A 15,013-nucleotide genomic window follows, 5' to 3' on the forward strand; every position below is an offset into this window, starting at 1 on the left:
AGGGGTCATCCTAAAAGTATGGTCTGGTGAGTTATGAATAGATTTAGATGGAAGCAAGATTAGTAAGATATAAGGCATGCATGCATGCTATGAACTATGAGAGGGCACTTTACACTATATCGCCCATAGTAGGGCATGTCCGTAGTAGATCACAGACCCCCAGTAAGGTCCGCTTGCAGTTTAGCATGCTCGTAGTAGAGCTCAATTTAGATTCATAAATGGTGTAGTGAGAGAAAGGAAATGAGCTTGAGCTTAGAAAAATGTCAAATCTCTATAGTTAGCTTCTAGAAAGTATCAAATAGACACCAGATGAGACAAAGTATGACCCAAATAATAAATAATGAATTAGATTATCCCCTCAATTTCTTATGGAGGTTATGATATGAGATTGAGTCCCGAGAGTGAGTTAGAACAGAAAAGAAGATAGTTTACTTAATTCTTTCCCTTTACTAAGTGTTCTTATTTCTCACTTCATTTTCTTCCATGATTATAGGTACAGGTGATCGTGGTAGCTGCGAGGCAGGGTTAGGTCAGCGAAGATAGATCCGACTAGAGCAGGTTATCTCTAGTTTATATTACATGCATACAGTCGTATGTTTTTGTTGACTTTTGACATTTTTGAGATGATTGTACAGTTGTATAGGGTTACTTCATGTTTTCAGATGTTACTAGATTTTTAGTTTTCTTGAAATAATTTCTAAATACTTTCAGTAATGAGTTGAGTTCAAAGTAGTTTTTTAAAAAAAAAAAGACCCTCCAGATATTAATTCGTAACATTTCTCCTTCGGTGGATAATACTTCTGGGGAGGGATATTACACAATCAGAGTTTTAGAGGAGGGAAGAGAGACCGTCGAAGCATGATAATATGTCAGAGACTCTTTGTCACTAGCGATAACATCAAAAATTGAAAACTAAACACTAGGGGTGGAATGTTAGTTTTTTTTTTAAATTTGGCCTATAAAAAAACTTTTAGTTTGTAGGGTTTAGGAGGAATAAAAGAGATTAAATTTTGAAGAGTTAAAGTTTCGTTAATTTTAACTATTCATGAATAAGTATTTAAAATTTTCAAAGTTAAAATATAGAAACTTAAGAACACAACATACTTTGGGTGAGAATAAGTCCTTCGGCCTATGGTATTACATTTGTGTGATGCATATATGTAAAACATGTGTCATGATGGATAAAAAGAAACAGAGGAAATGAGCATTATTTACAATTTTTCATATAAATAATATTTTTTAATTAAAATCAAACTATAATTAGAAAACTAAAAATAATAAATTTATAATTCATTAATTAAAAAAGATATAAACGTTTTAAATATGGGAATTTAATTTTAAAAAATTTTAAAACTTACAAATTAATATTTGAAATCTTTTTAAACTCTAGTATATTTTAAAGTTACTATATGATCCCAATACTTATAATATGATATTTACATCTATAATTTATTATATTATGTTTAATTATTTAAGAGTGTAACTATCATTTTTAAAATTATTAGTGTAGAGTAATGTTTAAAAATTTTAAAAGGACTCTAATAAATATTATGTATATTTTTTAATATATAATTATACGACAATGATACTCCTATTTATATGAAAAGAAGAAAAAAAGAATGAAAATAAAAGGAAATAAAAACAAGGGACTTGTAATATGACTTATATATTTAAAACAATATTTTTAATTTTAGTTAATTTAAGATTATATTATAATTTTTAAAAATAAAATAGTAATTCTACTGTCTAATAATGTTGTTTCCTTTGCTGAATTTAATGTTGACTGAGAAATTGTTATTTATGTTTGAATTTAGGTGGGAAAATGTTATATATGTCAATTCGAAGTGAAAAAGAGTTTAACCCTGAACCTTGAGGGGGCCTATGTTATTCACCATTTATTTATTTATGGCGTGGGTTTTTGTAGTTGGAGGATATAAAGGGGTGCGGAACTCAGTGTTCACACCAAAAAAGGGAGAAGGACAAAATCGCTGAAACTACGACGGTAATTAGATCAAAATCTTCTCCCTCTACCCTCGTCTTCTCAGATCAAATCTGCTTCCCTCTCTTCCGTCCTTCAATCTAGGTCCAAAATTTAAAATAGATTTGATATTGATTTAAATCCGACTGGTATCGTTGTGTTGATTTGATTGAATGTGTGTATTTAGGAAGCAAATTAAAGAAAGGAATTCAAGAATGACGATTCGAGATTCTTCGATTTTGATGATGGAGAACGGAGGGAGTTGCTTGCCGTGCACGCCTGACGAAGAGAGACAGATCGTGCAAGACTTGAGTAGACAATCTGAGATTGATTTGAAAGAAGGGAACCTCTACTACCTGATTTCAACGAGGTATTCTTCGGTTTTACTCCTTAGAGAAAGTTGTTATTATCATTTCTTTTATTATATTGCTTAGATGAAAAATTATTGTTCTGCTATTACTCAATTCCTGCATCTATATGAATATAATTGTTGAAATTTAACTTTTCTTTTTGTAAATTTTTTGTATTTTTTTTCTTTATTATTATTAATAATTTTGAAAACTAAGTTTCTGTGGTGTTTGTGCAGGTGGTATAAAATTTGGGAGAGGTATGTTGAGAGTGATGAACCGTCGATAGACAAGCTATCGTTTAATTCTCAACGTTTGGATGGGGTTTCATCAGGGAGGCCTGGACCCATTGATAATTCTGATTTAACAGAAAACAGTAATGATGGTGAAGGTGATGCTCTAGAGCTTCGAAGAAATTTGGTTGAAGGACAGGACTATGTTTTAGTTCCTCAACAAGTTTGGGAAAAGCTTTTTCATTGGTATTTGATTTTCTTCCAGCAACCTTTGTGGTTTGATTCTTTTCATATCTAGTAACTTGAGTTTGAGGTTGTGTGTGCTCATGGTGAATGAATTATTTCATGACTTCCGTGAAGGATGATTTCTTTGGTAATTATTGTGATGCCTAAACAATTAAGTGATGACTGAACATTCACAAAAGAACAAGTGATACAACAAACCACCACCGAATTGTATCAAGATTTGAATATGGATAAGATAAACAACCTTAGGTATATTTGCTAATTCACTCAATCAATAATAATAGTATAATATTTTTAGGGCTAAACAACCTTGAACTAAAACCTTAGTCCCAAATAATAAAGGAAAAGAAAACCAATTAAAACAAAACTAATAAATTGTAAAGTTTCCTAAAACATTTTAAATTCTTTTGACATGATGGAACGAGTGTCCATTAAAGGAACACCTATTCTGGATTAAGTTGTGGTTGTTCCAGGTGGGGATGTGGTTGTAGTTGTTCTAGGTGTGTCATGGTTGTTCATAGTGGAACAAGATTATTATATTGTCTGTTCATGGTTGCGCCTCGATTTTGCAATTTGAAGGAACAGTCGTTCCATTAACGGGAGTGTCAATTCTTGCATCATCCTCCTCCGCTTGAAAAATATTTTACCTCAATTTGGCATCTGCTACCTGTTCTTTAGACTTGTTATCATGCAACTCATTAGTATAAATAGTGGCAAATCTTCAACATTGAAGTCGCTAGACATGTTGTATCCTTTAGCGCTTTGAATGGTTGGTCAGCTCTCAAATCTGCCTGCTATGAAATGTTCTTTCCGAAGGTGAATCAACACCAAGTCCCTTGGCTTGAAAATGACCCTTGTGTGATGCTTGCTAATCTCTTGTTGTAGCTCTCATTTTGCTAGTTGATGCGTTTGTGGACCTGAGTATGTTGCTACTTAGTCATCTTAGCTTATTCATCGACAACAAAACTAAACTGGTTGATAATTGACAATGGCGCTAGGTTCAAAGGAGTGATTGGATTACAGCCATAAACAATTTCAAATGATCTTTCCCATGTGGTGCCATTATGCAACTGATTGTATGCGAACTTTGCTTATGCTAACGCAAGGTCCTAATGCCTTGGATTGTCTCTAACTAAACTTTGTAATAGGTTTCCTAAGCTTCGGTTCACCATCTTGGTTTGTTAATCAATTAGAGGGTGTTGAGATGAACTAAACTACAACTTGGTACTTATCTTTCGCCTAGGGCTGGATTCGAATTGAGCTTATTTGAGTTTGAGCTTGAATGAGCCCAAAATGAGTTGAGCTTGAGCCTAAAAGTTCAATACTTTGGAGTTCGAGCTTTAGGGTGTTCAGCTCGTCAAACTCGCGAGTTTAAAAATTTTGATACAAAACGACGTCGTTGACTAATATACATTAAAATGATGTTGTTTTAATAATGAGCTAAGCTAAAAGCTTGATTCGAGCTGGAGAAACGAGCCGAGCTTGAGCTCCTTTGAAGCGAGCTCGATAAGCCCAAGCTTACTTCTGTGGCTCGACTTGGCTCAACTCAAGTTTAGCTCTACTTCCGCCATAGAATATGCTAGAAGTGACTCACAACTTGACATCTTGATCTAACATTAGTGACTAAGGAACTTTGTGGAACCTAACAATTTCTTGCAAAAACAACCTTGCAACCTGTGAAGCATCAAAGGTCTTATTACAAGAAAAAAAATAAGCCATTTTCAAAAACTGGTTGATGACTACCATTATAGAATCCTTATTTCGTTGTGTTCTTGTCAACCCCATCATAAGTCCAAACTCACATCCTCCCAAGGTGCTACAAGAACTGGTATAGTCGTTTATAAACCCTCTTTGGTGCATTGGGTTTTCACTAAACGACAAATCCTACAGGGCTCAACAAATCTGATGACCTCATGCTTAACAAATTCTCTGGGGTCTCCTTTGTAATGCTCTCACTTGTTTCTTCTGTTTTGGACTTCCCAAAAAACCTCTCTTGTAGGCTATTCTGCTTTCTTTTCCTCATCTTCTAAGTCCTTGACAAAAAATTGTTAAATTGATTCTAGAATGCAGTCTCTTATATTGCTCTCTTCAGAATCTGATTGTCCTTTCATGCATCCTTGAAGTCTTCACATATCTCTTTTGATTCTTCCTTCTTCATGTCATCTTCAACCACTATGTTTTTAATGTCTGCCTTTTCTAAGATTCTATAGACGTGACAGAATGGCTGTTCCATCAAAGAAACACCCATTTTGGCTTCAGTTGTGGCCATTCCAGGTGAGCACATGGTTGTTCCTCAGGTCGTTCAACTTTCTACCAAAATTTTTGGAATTTGCATCATGGCCATTCTTAGAGGAATGTGACCATTCCATTAATGGGAATGCCCATTTGTGCATCATATTGTTGCTGCTTCTTGTTGTAGATTGGTGAAAGTTGAAGTGTAATTATTTGTAATTGAATTTTCGGATGGTTGCATGTTAAGAATTATAGGTTAGAGGTAAACCTCTTGTTAGTTTTGCATATATATGGCCCACAAGGAACCTTTTGATATTGTTTCATGTTGTTTCCCTTTGTTTTCATTACACAGCCTTCTGTTGCTTTTAGGATATTTATGAAGTGAAGCTTGTACCTAATCTGTTTACCTAGTGTCATGGACTTTTTTCACTTTTGTTAGCTAAGTCAACTTGGAAGATGTTGGAGAACTTTTCAGTGAGTGCATCAATGTTTCATTGTAAAATATATATGGAGTACGGCCAGTTTGACTTGTTTTCATTGGAAAATTTAATATGGTTGTTTAATTCATCTTATGAATATGCTATAAATTCAAAATTTATGCTGATATATGTGTAAAGCTGTTTAATTAGTTTTTGGAATGAATAGCTTGTACAAATTTTATCAAGTAAATGTCTTTTTCTGTCATATTGTAGCATTTGTATGAATTCTCCTTCATGTGTAAAGCTCATGTTGCTTATCAAATTATTCTCTAAATTTTAGGTACAAAGGGGGCCCAGCATTACCAAGAAAAATGATCTGTGAGGGCAATACCCGTGAGAAGAGAGTAGAGGTGTATCCACTTTCTTTCAATTTGATTGATTCTAGGGACAAGAGTCAATCAATCATAAAATTAAGCAAAAAGGTAATGCCATGACCAAAACATATGGTGAAATGAATACTTTGGTTAATGAGTCATATTTTTAAGGCTTTGTTTTCTGCTGCTTGGTTTCTGGAAGCCTTCCAAAGACTTTATTGACCTATTTTAGACCATTTTGGTTCTTTTTGTCTTCCTTCTGTCCAGGCTACTATTTGTGAACTTTATGAAAGTGTCTGTAAATTTAAAGGAATACAGAAAGAAAAGGTGTGTTTTCTCTTATCTTTTTGGTATTTTTTGTTTCTTATATCTATGGTTTTTTTCAGGTACAATAAAATTTAATCATTTGTTCTTGGTTTTTATATATATCAATAGGCTCGTATTTGGGATTACTTCGATAAGAAAAAACATTCACAATCACCATTGGATGCTATGGATCAAACCCTGGATAATACAGTGTTGCAAATGGACCAACATGTGAGTGTCCTGCTTATGTTCATTATTTGAACTGTTATTTGGGTGGAAAATTATCTATAAAATATAATAGGGGTTGCATAAAAAATTTCATTTTTTTACCTTTTTCTTTTTGTGAATCTGCGGCCATGTATGTTTGGTTGTGTTTTCCATTTTAAATGTGAATTATTTGTAATTTAATAAATTTGCTTTTTCTTTATGATTGGGGTGACTGTCAAGATTTTCATTTTTTGTTTATTGATTTCTTGTGGGTAATAATGGATAAGTAGAACATACATAGATGTGGTCTTGTGGCGTAATGTTTCAATCTATTTATCTCTGTCATCAAGTTGTCATTTTGAACGATGATATTAAATTAATAAGAGGTATTTGCTGAGAGAATTTGTTAGAACGCTGTCACCCTCAGGTGTGGCATCCTCTGAACCCTATCAGAATTTTTGTAGTACCTGGTTCATTCGGGGTATCGCTCTCCTATATTTTTGTTTGGAAATGCAAGTCCCTTGACATGTGGATAGAATGTGTGGATCTGCAAATGTAGAACTTTAGTCTCATGCTTGAATCAAAAAAAGAAATTTTGGATGTAGAATGTTAGAAGTATTGAGGGATATAAATTTTATAGTCATTTGAATAATACTTATTTAAGACAAGTTTCCACCGCATCCATCCCAGATTTGTACACCCAGTTTTCCATCAGAAGAAAAAATTATCAGAACACAAGTGAACATTTTGGATAAAACTTTGTTATAGTAGTTTCTTTCTTTGGATATTTGTAATGGTAATTGAATGGTATATGGAAATTAGCTTTTAGTAACATTATTCTTAAAGAGTTCTCTCCTTGTGTTCATACAATTAAGTATAAAATCTCTTGATTGTTCTTTTAAAATAAAAAATTTATTGCACTTTTCTTAAGATTTTGGATTTTACTTGAAATTTTTAGGATTCACTAAGAAATTATTCTTGTAGCAACTTTTTCCTCAGGGTCTTTGCTGTTAAACTTTTCTGAATATTGGTACATTTATGGTTGATATGTCCTTTTCTTTGCAGATTCTTCTGGAGGTTCAAGTTGATGAAGGTTATTCTTCTCGCTTTGGCATGGATTCAACGGGAAATGAACTTGCTTTGGTACCTCTAGAACCGTCACGGTCATCCCTAACAATTGCCGGGGGGCCTACTATATCAAATGGTCACTCAACAGGTTATAGATTTAATCAGTATCAGGGTACTTCTTTGGGCTCAGCATTAACAGATATGGATGAAGGATACAACTCTTATAACAGTGTTAAAAAAGCAGAGAGGGGGGGCTTGGCTGGATTACAGAATCTGGGAAATACTTGCTTTATGAATAGTGCCATTCAATGTTTAGTCCACACGCCCCATCTTGTTGAGTACTTTTTACAAGATTACAGTGATGACATTAACACTAAAAATCCTTTAGGAATGCATGTATGTGGCTCTTTTTGTTTATCAGTCTCTTCTTATATTCATTTGAATTTATATTGTGTTGGTTGAATGCTGTATTAAGCTTAACTTCTTGATCAGTTTATATAACTTTCTGAGATATGTTTTGACTGTAAAGGGTGAGCTTGCACTTGAATTTGGTGAATTGTTGAGGAAATTATGGTCTTCTGGGCGAATTACAATTGCACCACGTGCTTTCAAGGGAAAGCTTGCTCGATTTGCTCCCCAATTCAGTGGTTACAACCAGCATGATTCTCAGGTGCTTATCACAACCTAGATATATTCTATTACTTTTTTCTTATCTCTTTTAAATTTATTCCATTGTTGAATGCATCTTTGTTAAGGAGATCTTTTTATCTTTCATGTATGGGAAATTAGGAGTAGATGCCTTATATCCCCTGGTTTAATAGGCAGTTGTGAGGTTTTTTTGGGGGCTCTTTGTGGTCTACTAAACTGTATGAGTTGCAGTTCGCATGTCTGGACTAGTGATTAAGTCAGACAATGTTTCAGGTTGCTGCTATGTGCGTACAATATATCTTGTTAAGAAATATATGCTTAAGAATTGCATCTGCTTATTTGAAAAGATGGTTCACTTTGTAGCTATTACACCCTAATACATTTATATGAGTTGTCAGTTGAACTGAGAAGAAATAAGTGATATGTGGTAGCTACTTTGATATTACTTGATTCTTGTGTATAATTTAAATATGTATATATGCCTAGGTTTTGATATTTCTGAAAAGTTTTGAATGACCTAGAGATCAGTAATAACATCTTTTAACTGGACAGGATAGTTTTATTTTGTCATTTTGTTAAATTTTGTATATATAGAGCGCTAAGCAGCGTGTCTATTTCAAACTTGACTAAAACACGCCAATGGCCCATGATCATTATTAGTTTATCCTCGCATGGAATGTTGGAAGCCATTTCGAATTACTGCAACTTTTTTAACACTGTAAAGTTAAAAGATTTTGTTTTCTTTTGGATGATGAAATCTGTTATGTAGGAACTTCTTGCCTTCTTATTGGATGGGCTGCATGAAGATTTGAATCGTGTCAAACAAAAGCCTTACATTGAAATGAAGGACTCGGATGGTCGCCCAGACGAGGAAGTGGCAAATGAGTGTTGGATAAATCACAAAGCCCGCAATGATTCTTTGATTGTGGATGTTTTTCAAGTGAGATTTCTCTTTATGATGTGTGTGCATCTTAGAAAGTTCTTTACTACACAATTTTTTTAAAACTAATTCCTCGTAGCTAAATAGTTAACTAAGTTACAGTGAATGATTTGTTGTGTTCTCATTGCATGGTCAATAATTGATCGCAGCTAAGCATTTTTGTTATTTATGACATCAGATTAGGATCTGGAATTCATATTTTAGAACATTTTTGAAAATTCTTTCTTTGAAAACATTCAGGCTCCTTTGCAGTTTATTTTGAAGAACTAATATCCTGTATTACTTTTTATCCTATAAATGAATTAAGAACATATTTTATTTGAGTAGCGTTATGTAAACAAACGATGACATGTCGCCATGTGATTGAGTAGTTTTAAATTAGAGATAAGCAACACTCAATCCCATGATGACATGTATTTGTTTGTACACAAAGTTGTGAACATTGTTTGTGCATATAGTTTTATTGTTTTATTTATATATTATTTTGTGTGTGAATATAGATGTACCTCTTGAGATTTGTCCTGTGCTTATTTTCTTTATGATTTATGTTTTGTGGATGACATACTCAGGGTCAATATAAATCAACACTGGTTTGCCCACTTTGCAACAAAATTTCAATTACTTTTGATCCATTTATGTACCTGACATTGCCACTACCTTCGACTGTCACGCGAACAATGACAGTAACTGTGTTTTATGCTGATGGAAGTGGTCTTCCAATGCCGTTCACTGTGACAGTAATGAAGCATGGCTGCTGTAAAGATCTCGTTTCGGCATTGAGTACTGCATGCTGCCTGAAGAGTAATGAAAGCCTTCTGCTGGCAGAGGTTGGCATACCATTTCTCTCATTTTTTTTGTTTCTTTTTTTGAGCTTTTTCAGTTTGTTCTAGTTTCAGTGGCTGAAGTACATGAATCTGTTCGCAGGTCTATAATCATCAAATTTTTAAATTTTTCGAGAACCCTGCATTGACGTTAAATTCAATAAAAGATGAAGAACGTATTGTGGCCTATCGATTTGATAGAAAAGAAGAGACGGGAAAAATGAAACTAGAAATTGTGAACCGGTGGCCGGAAAAGTAAGCTTGCCTTCTGTATGCACTCGCAATATAGATTTTTCTGGTAAAACGTAAATGCGTAGACTTTTGCGGTTTACATTCAATAGCCATCTGATTGTACACCTTGTATAAGCAAAATGAATCACACCAGCTGAGCACAAAAAACATTTAATTTGAATTGCATGACAAAGAGAGGAATAATATCCTGCATCTGTCTTAATAAGTAGTGAATAAAGGTGTGAGAGGAAAAAACTCCTTTTAATGCATAATCACTTAGTTATGGGCTGATTAAATTGGGTGTTATTCCTTTTGTTTTTCCTCTCTTTGAGCTGAAATTATTTTGTTTCTTCCAGATCTTCAACAAATTGTCTGAAGGGTGGTGAGAGGAAACTTTTTGGAGCACCTCTAATTACTTATTTAGAAGAAGATCATTTAAGTGGAACTGACATTGCTAATGCTGTTTCTAGAGTAATGTCACCTTTGAGAAGAACATATTCTGCAGTTAAAGCTCATAAGGCCAAGGAAAACGGCTTTCTTTCTGAAGCTGATGATAAACCATCAAATAACTGTGACCAGTTGATGGAGAGTGCAGAACTAGAGGATTCATCCAGCAGGGATTTACGCTTCCAGCTTTCTCAAACTGATCATAATATTACAAGCTGGAAGCCCATTAAGAAGGATACTGTTATAAAACCTGGGAAGTGCATAAAGGTGCTGCTGGACTGGACAGATAACGTACGTGAATTATATGATCCCAGCTTCTTGGAGGATCTTCCTGAGGTACATAAGACAGGCTTCACTGTGAAGAAAACCCGGCAAGAAGCTATCTCCTTATTTTCATGTCTGGACGCATTCTTGACTGAAGAACCTCTGGGGCCTGATGACATGTGGTAGAGTGCTCATGACTTCTTTTCACTTTTGGAAAATTTATTCCAATTCTTATGATATTCATTAAAAAAGGGCCTTATGCAATGTTTTTTTTTTTTTGTTGAAGGTATTGCCCCTGTTGCAAGGAGCATAGACAAGCAACAAAGAAGCTAGATTTGTGGACATTGCCTGATGTACTTGTCTTTCACTTAAAAAGGTTCTCATACAGCAGATACATGAAGAATAAACTTGACACATTTGTGAATTTTCCCATTCATAATCTTGACTTGAGTAAATACGTGAAAGGCAAGAGTGGTGAATCTTATTTGTACAACCTGTATGCCATCAGCAACCATTATGGTGGTCTCGGTGGTGGGCACTACACTGCTTATGCCAAGGTAAAGCCTCAAAAGATCTCTTTCATTGTGCTCAGTTAGGTTTTAGGCCATTTTAGACTAGTAGAAGTACACCATTTTGCTGTTTTAATAACCTGCATTTTCTCAGTTTGGTTGAAAACATCTTGTTTTACTTGTAGAACAATAATTTCTCTTGAAGTGTAACACATGTTTACTTTTGGTCAATTGTGCAGTTAATTGATGAGAATAGATGGTACCATTTTGACGACGGTCACGTTTCTCCGGTTAACGAAGCTGATATAAAGACTTCAGCTGCTTATGTGTTATTCTATCAGAGAGTTGAAAGAGAATCGAAGCTAGAGGTGGGAGAGACATCGCAGATTCATTCTGGGTAAAAGGTTAGAATTGATTGCATTTAGTTGTTTTGTGGATTGAAGGCTAGTACCATTCAACTACATTAGTTTGGTTTGGTTCGAAGTAAGCCTTGAAAAGCTAAGGTCAGCGATAATGATGGGCATGGGTATAACTGGAAGATGAAGGGAGAATTAGTTTGTTTATTTGATTAATATTTTTTGGAAGAGAAATTTTGTTTAGAGTCTTAGGTTGCCATGGTTGCCCAATTTTGTGCGTACAACCATTTCTGTATGCCAGCGTAATTGTATTAAAGAGTCAGATAACTGTCCTTATATGTAGATGAAAAGGAGAACAGTCGAAAGCGAACGCGCCAGCTCATATATTTTGACATTTTCTTTTTCTTTTTGGTGGGTTCTTTTCAGGTGCTTTACGTGTATATGTTGATGTTACTGTCATTTTATGTGCTCTGGATGTATTTGCAGGGGCTGGATTCGGATTGAACTTGTTTAAACTCGAACAAGAGTTTAGTTCAAGCAAACTGGAGTTCAAGTTTTAAGAGATGTTTGGTTTGTCAAGCTCGTAAGATTGAAAAAATTCAGTACAAATCGATTAAAAATATGTTATTTTGAGTATTATGTATCAAAATAATATTATTTTAGTTAATTTTTTATTTAATTATAATATCAAATCTAATTTAAAGCTTAGATTAACCCAAATTTAAATTGAATTCAAGTTTAACTCTTTTATGCGAATTGAGTTTGAACAACAATAAAAAGAGCTTGATAAATTTGAATTCAAGTTTGAGCTCAGCACTGAGTGAAGTTTGAGTTTTCGAATAAAACCTTACTTGCAGGCCATTCCCATACCATATCCTCCAAATTGAAAACACAACCAATAAAAGATTTCCTCATAATAAAACTACATTTGCATCATAACGATGACAAAAGTGGGTACAAGAAAAGCAGATGAATGACTAATTCTAAATTAAAAATCAACAAATGGGGTCCTCATACGTTACACAATAATTGAAATATCCCTGCAAAAGAAGAAAAAGTTAGGGTTCGGTGCCAACTAAAAAGAGCAAAAGTAACAAAAACAACACATCACTAACGAAAGTCTGAAAGATAATTTAACATGGGATCCACTAAAACGCTTGGATTATGCGGTATGGAAGATGATTCCCAAAGATCACTCGGGCAGTAATTGCGGAATTAGTTGAAACTCAGGATTTTATCTATTTAGTATGATTGATTATCCGAAACGATTTAGTTTGGTGGGGTTTTTTCTTAAAAAAACAAAGAAAATTCCCAGAACATTCATTTGCGTCCGAGCAAAGGCACAGAATTAAGAATTTCACCTTTCCCTTTCCCTATTCCAAATAAACTTGCATCTGATTCCCCTCTCCTGCTTTTGAATGCCCTTCTGAATTCTACAGTAGCAGATTATTCATCATCATCAATAACGTTAACATAAAAGCTCCAACACCGCCAAAATGAACCTTTCTCTCCTGCAATCAAGTGACCCAAAACACAATGAAAAGAAAAACATCTAGGAATCAATCAAAACGAAAACTTGTTGCAAAGCTGAAAAAGAGAAAACTGACCAGAGCTGAAGAAATGGACAAATAACCATTTGAAGAAGGGGTAGAACCAGTAGAACTGTCCGGCATGGCGGGACCGGCTGGTGGAGAGGGCAAGGAAATATTAGTATTGGTCCTTGAATTGATCCCGAGCGCATAAACAGGCGTTCCATCAGGCTTAAACAGACCGTAATTTCTCTCGGAAGTGGGTCCAGGCTTCATATTTTCATTAAACAAAGCAAATACGTAAATATTCAAATCACAATTGGGTCTCATGGGTGTCCCTTTCTTAGACGAAACTAACTTAATCAGATTCCCATTATACATCTTTGCATTATCCAGTGTAGCTCCTGCTTCGTTTTCATCTCCTTTAGATGGCCACCCAGTTTCCGAAATGTGAACCGTGAGTTTCTTGTAACCCACCGACCCAAGTGCTGAATAAACTGCATCAATTTGTGCAAATAGCATGTTTTCATAATGAAGATTTGACGAAGGATCAACTATTCCTTGACTCGGCTGAAACAACACAAAATCTAGAGGCACTTGCTTTGGATTTGCTTTGTAAGCAAAATAAGGATAAGCGTTAATCAAGAAGGGAGATCCAGTTTTAGAATGAAAATCCAAGACGGGGGTAATACAATTAACCAGATCTTTACGAAATCTCCCGGCTGAAGGAGGGTAAGAGGTTTCAAGAACAGCTAAAGAATGCGCAGTAGTGACAGTGACTTGCTTATCTAACCCTAAATTAACCAATGCAGTGTGGATACCTTCCATGGCAGGAAGAAGACACCCAGAGAGAGAAGTATCGTTGAAGGTTAAAACTTCGTTGCCAATGGTGATGCAGGTGATTTTTGTAGCTGGTAAATAAGCTTGTACGTTTTGCTTGACCCAAGCTGTAGCTTTATCTGGGTCTTTCATTTTGCTCAAATACTCATTGCCCAAACCAACAATGAACTCCACTCCAGTGTTCGCAAATGCTTTAAGAACCTTCGGATCTGCGTCGTACAGCTTCACTTTCGTAGCTCCAACGGATTTCACTAGTGGGATTACATGCTCTGGGGTTGGTAGATTGTTCGCAATTTGGCCATAGTTGATCCCAACTGAACCCACACGAAGCACAAATCCTGCACACATAAAAAAAAAAAAAAATCAGTATCCAATCCATTCATTCATCAGAATTTATCAGAGGGGGTGCATACAGCGTACATACCTGAGATAATGAGAATAACCAGAGAAGTAAAGCAGTGGAATCTACTGAACTCCAACTCCATAGATCTCTCTCTATCTTCCTGGCAAGCAATTGTGAGGTGGAAAAGAGATGAAGTGCGAGTGAGAAAGCCAAAATGCCAGCTCAAAGTAAGCTTTTTTTAACAGAGTGGACACGCAATTTCTGAAAGCAATGGGTCGGCGAAGATGGGGCTGGATTGTACTCCCTCTGCTAGTGATTTGTAGAAGGAGCCGTTCAGTTTCTGTAGTTGCGTGTCAAATGAGCACAAGGCGTACGATAGCATGAAGTGAGACTTTTTAAATATATTATAGTAGTGTGGGCATAATTATTTTGTTAGGTGTTACAGATGAAAAATAAAATATATATTTTTTAAAAAATAATAATATAATTAAAAAAATATTTTTAAAAATATTTATGTTAAAAAAGAATTAATAAAATTGATAGTGTTAAAAGTTTTTAAAAAAATCTTAAATTTAAATTTTTACCATATTTATGAAACTTCTGACTAATTATTTAAATTTTTTTATTTTTAAAAGATATATTATTAAGTTTTTTTTTTAATCAAGGATAAGATAG

The 15,013-nt window shown here is 34.7% G+C and overlaps 2 protein-coding genes across 4 annotated transcripts; one reads left to right on the top strand and one right to left on the bottom strand.

The window, feature by feature from the left end:
• The first annotated feature begins 1,862 nt into the window (after positions 1 to 1,862).
• LOC123204752 (ubiquitin carboxyl-terminal hydrolase 9-like) lies at positions 1,863 to 12,246 on the top strand. Of its 3 annotated transcripts, XM_044621553.1 has the most exons (15): positions 1,924 to 2,083; positions 2,166 to 2,348; positions 2,565 to 2,804; positions 5,796 to 5,937; positions 6,097 to 6,156; positions 6,265 to 6,366; positions 7,408 to 7,806; positions 7,940 to 8,080; positions 8,828 to 8,998; positions 9,568 to 9,825; positions 9,923 to 10,074; positions 10,407 to 10,943; positions 11,048 to 11,318; positions 11,510 to 11,674; positions 12,113 to 12,246. In XM_044621553.1, the coding sequence occupies exons 2-14, from the start codon at positions 2,194 to 2,196 to the stop codon at positions 11,669 to 11,671; spliced, it is 2,790 nt and encodes a 929-aa protein (XP_044477488.1). In that variant the 5' UTR covers positions 1,924 to 2,083; positions 2,166 to 2,193; the 3' UTR covers positions 11,672 to 11,674; positions 12,113 to 12,246. The 3 variants fall into 3 exon arrangements, with proteins under 3 accessions (XP_044477489.1, XP_044477488.1, XP_044477487.1); XM_044621554.1 differs by lacking the exon at positions 12,113 to 12,246 and having other exon boundaries at positions 1,863 to 2,002; positions 11,510 to 12,029; XM_044621552.1 differs by lacking the exon at positions 12,113 to 12,246 and having other exon boundaries at positions 11,510 to 12,029.
• A 201-nt stretch (positions 12,247 to 12,447) lies between these two features.
• Positions 12,448 to 14,691, bottom strand: LOC123204753 (glucan endo-1,3-beta-glucosidase 11-like). Its single transcript, XM_044621555.1, has 4 exons — positions 14,420 to 14,691; positions 13,234 to 14,333; positions 12,988 to 13,137; positions 12,448 to 12,666 (listed from the first exon to the last, which is right to left on the bottom strand). The coding sequence occupies exons 1-3, from the start codon at positions 14,478 to 14,480 to the stop codon at positions 13,060 to 13,062; spliced, it is 1,239 nt and encodes a 412-aa protein (XP_044477490.1). The 5' UTR covers positions 14,481 to 14,691; the 3' UTR covers positions 12,448 to 12,666; positions 12,988 to 13,059.
• Positions 14,692 to 15,013: the final 322 nt, after the last annotated feature.

Source organism: Mangifera indica, chromosome 20 (genome assembly GCF_011075055.1).
Source record: "Mangifera indica cultivar Alphonso chromosome 20, CATAS_Mindica_2.1, whole genome shotgun sequence".
Lineage (NCBI taxonomy): Eukaryota > Viridiplantae > Streptophyta > Magnoliopsida > Sapindales > Anacardiaceae > Mangifera > Mangifera indica.

Bases quoted from the DNA above. Each gene is read 5' to 3' on its own strand.
- LOC123204752 (XM_044621554.1), top strand. From the start codon at position 2,194: ATGACGATTCGAGATTCTTCGATTTTGATGATGGAGAACGGAGGGAGT. The intron at 2,805-5,795 runs GTATTTGATTTT...TCTAAATTTTAG, and splicing joins TGGGAAAAGCTTTTTCATTG to GTACAAAGGGGGCCCAGCAT. The intron at 10,944-11,047 runs GTAGAGTGCTCA...TTTTTGTTGAAG, and splicing joins CTGGGGCCTGATGACATGTG to GTATTGCCCCTGTTGCAAGG.
- LOC123204753 (XM_044621555.1), bottom strand. From the start codon at position 14,480: ATGGAGTTGGAGTTCAGTAGATTCCACTGCTTTACTTCTCTGGTTATT. The intron at 14,334-14,419 runs GTATGTACGCTG...TTATGTGTGCAG, and splicing joins GGTTATTCTCATTATCTCAG to GATTTGTGCTTCGTGTGGGT. The intron at 13,138-13,233 runs GTCAGTTTTCTC...ACTTGATTGCAG, and splicing joins TGTCCATTTCTTCAGCTCTG to GAGAGAAAGGTTCATTTTGG.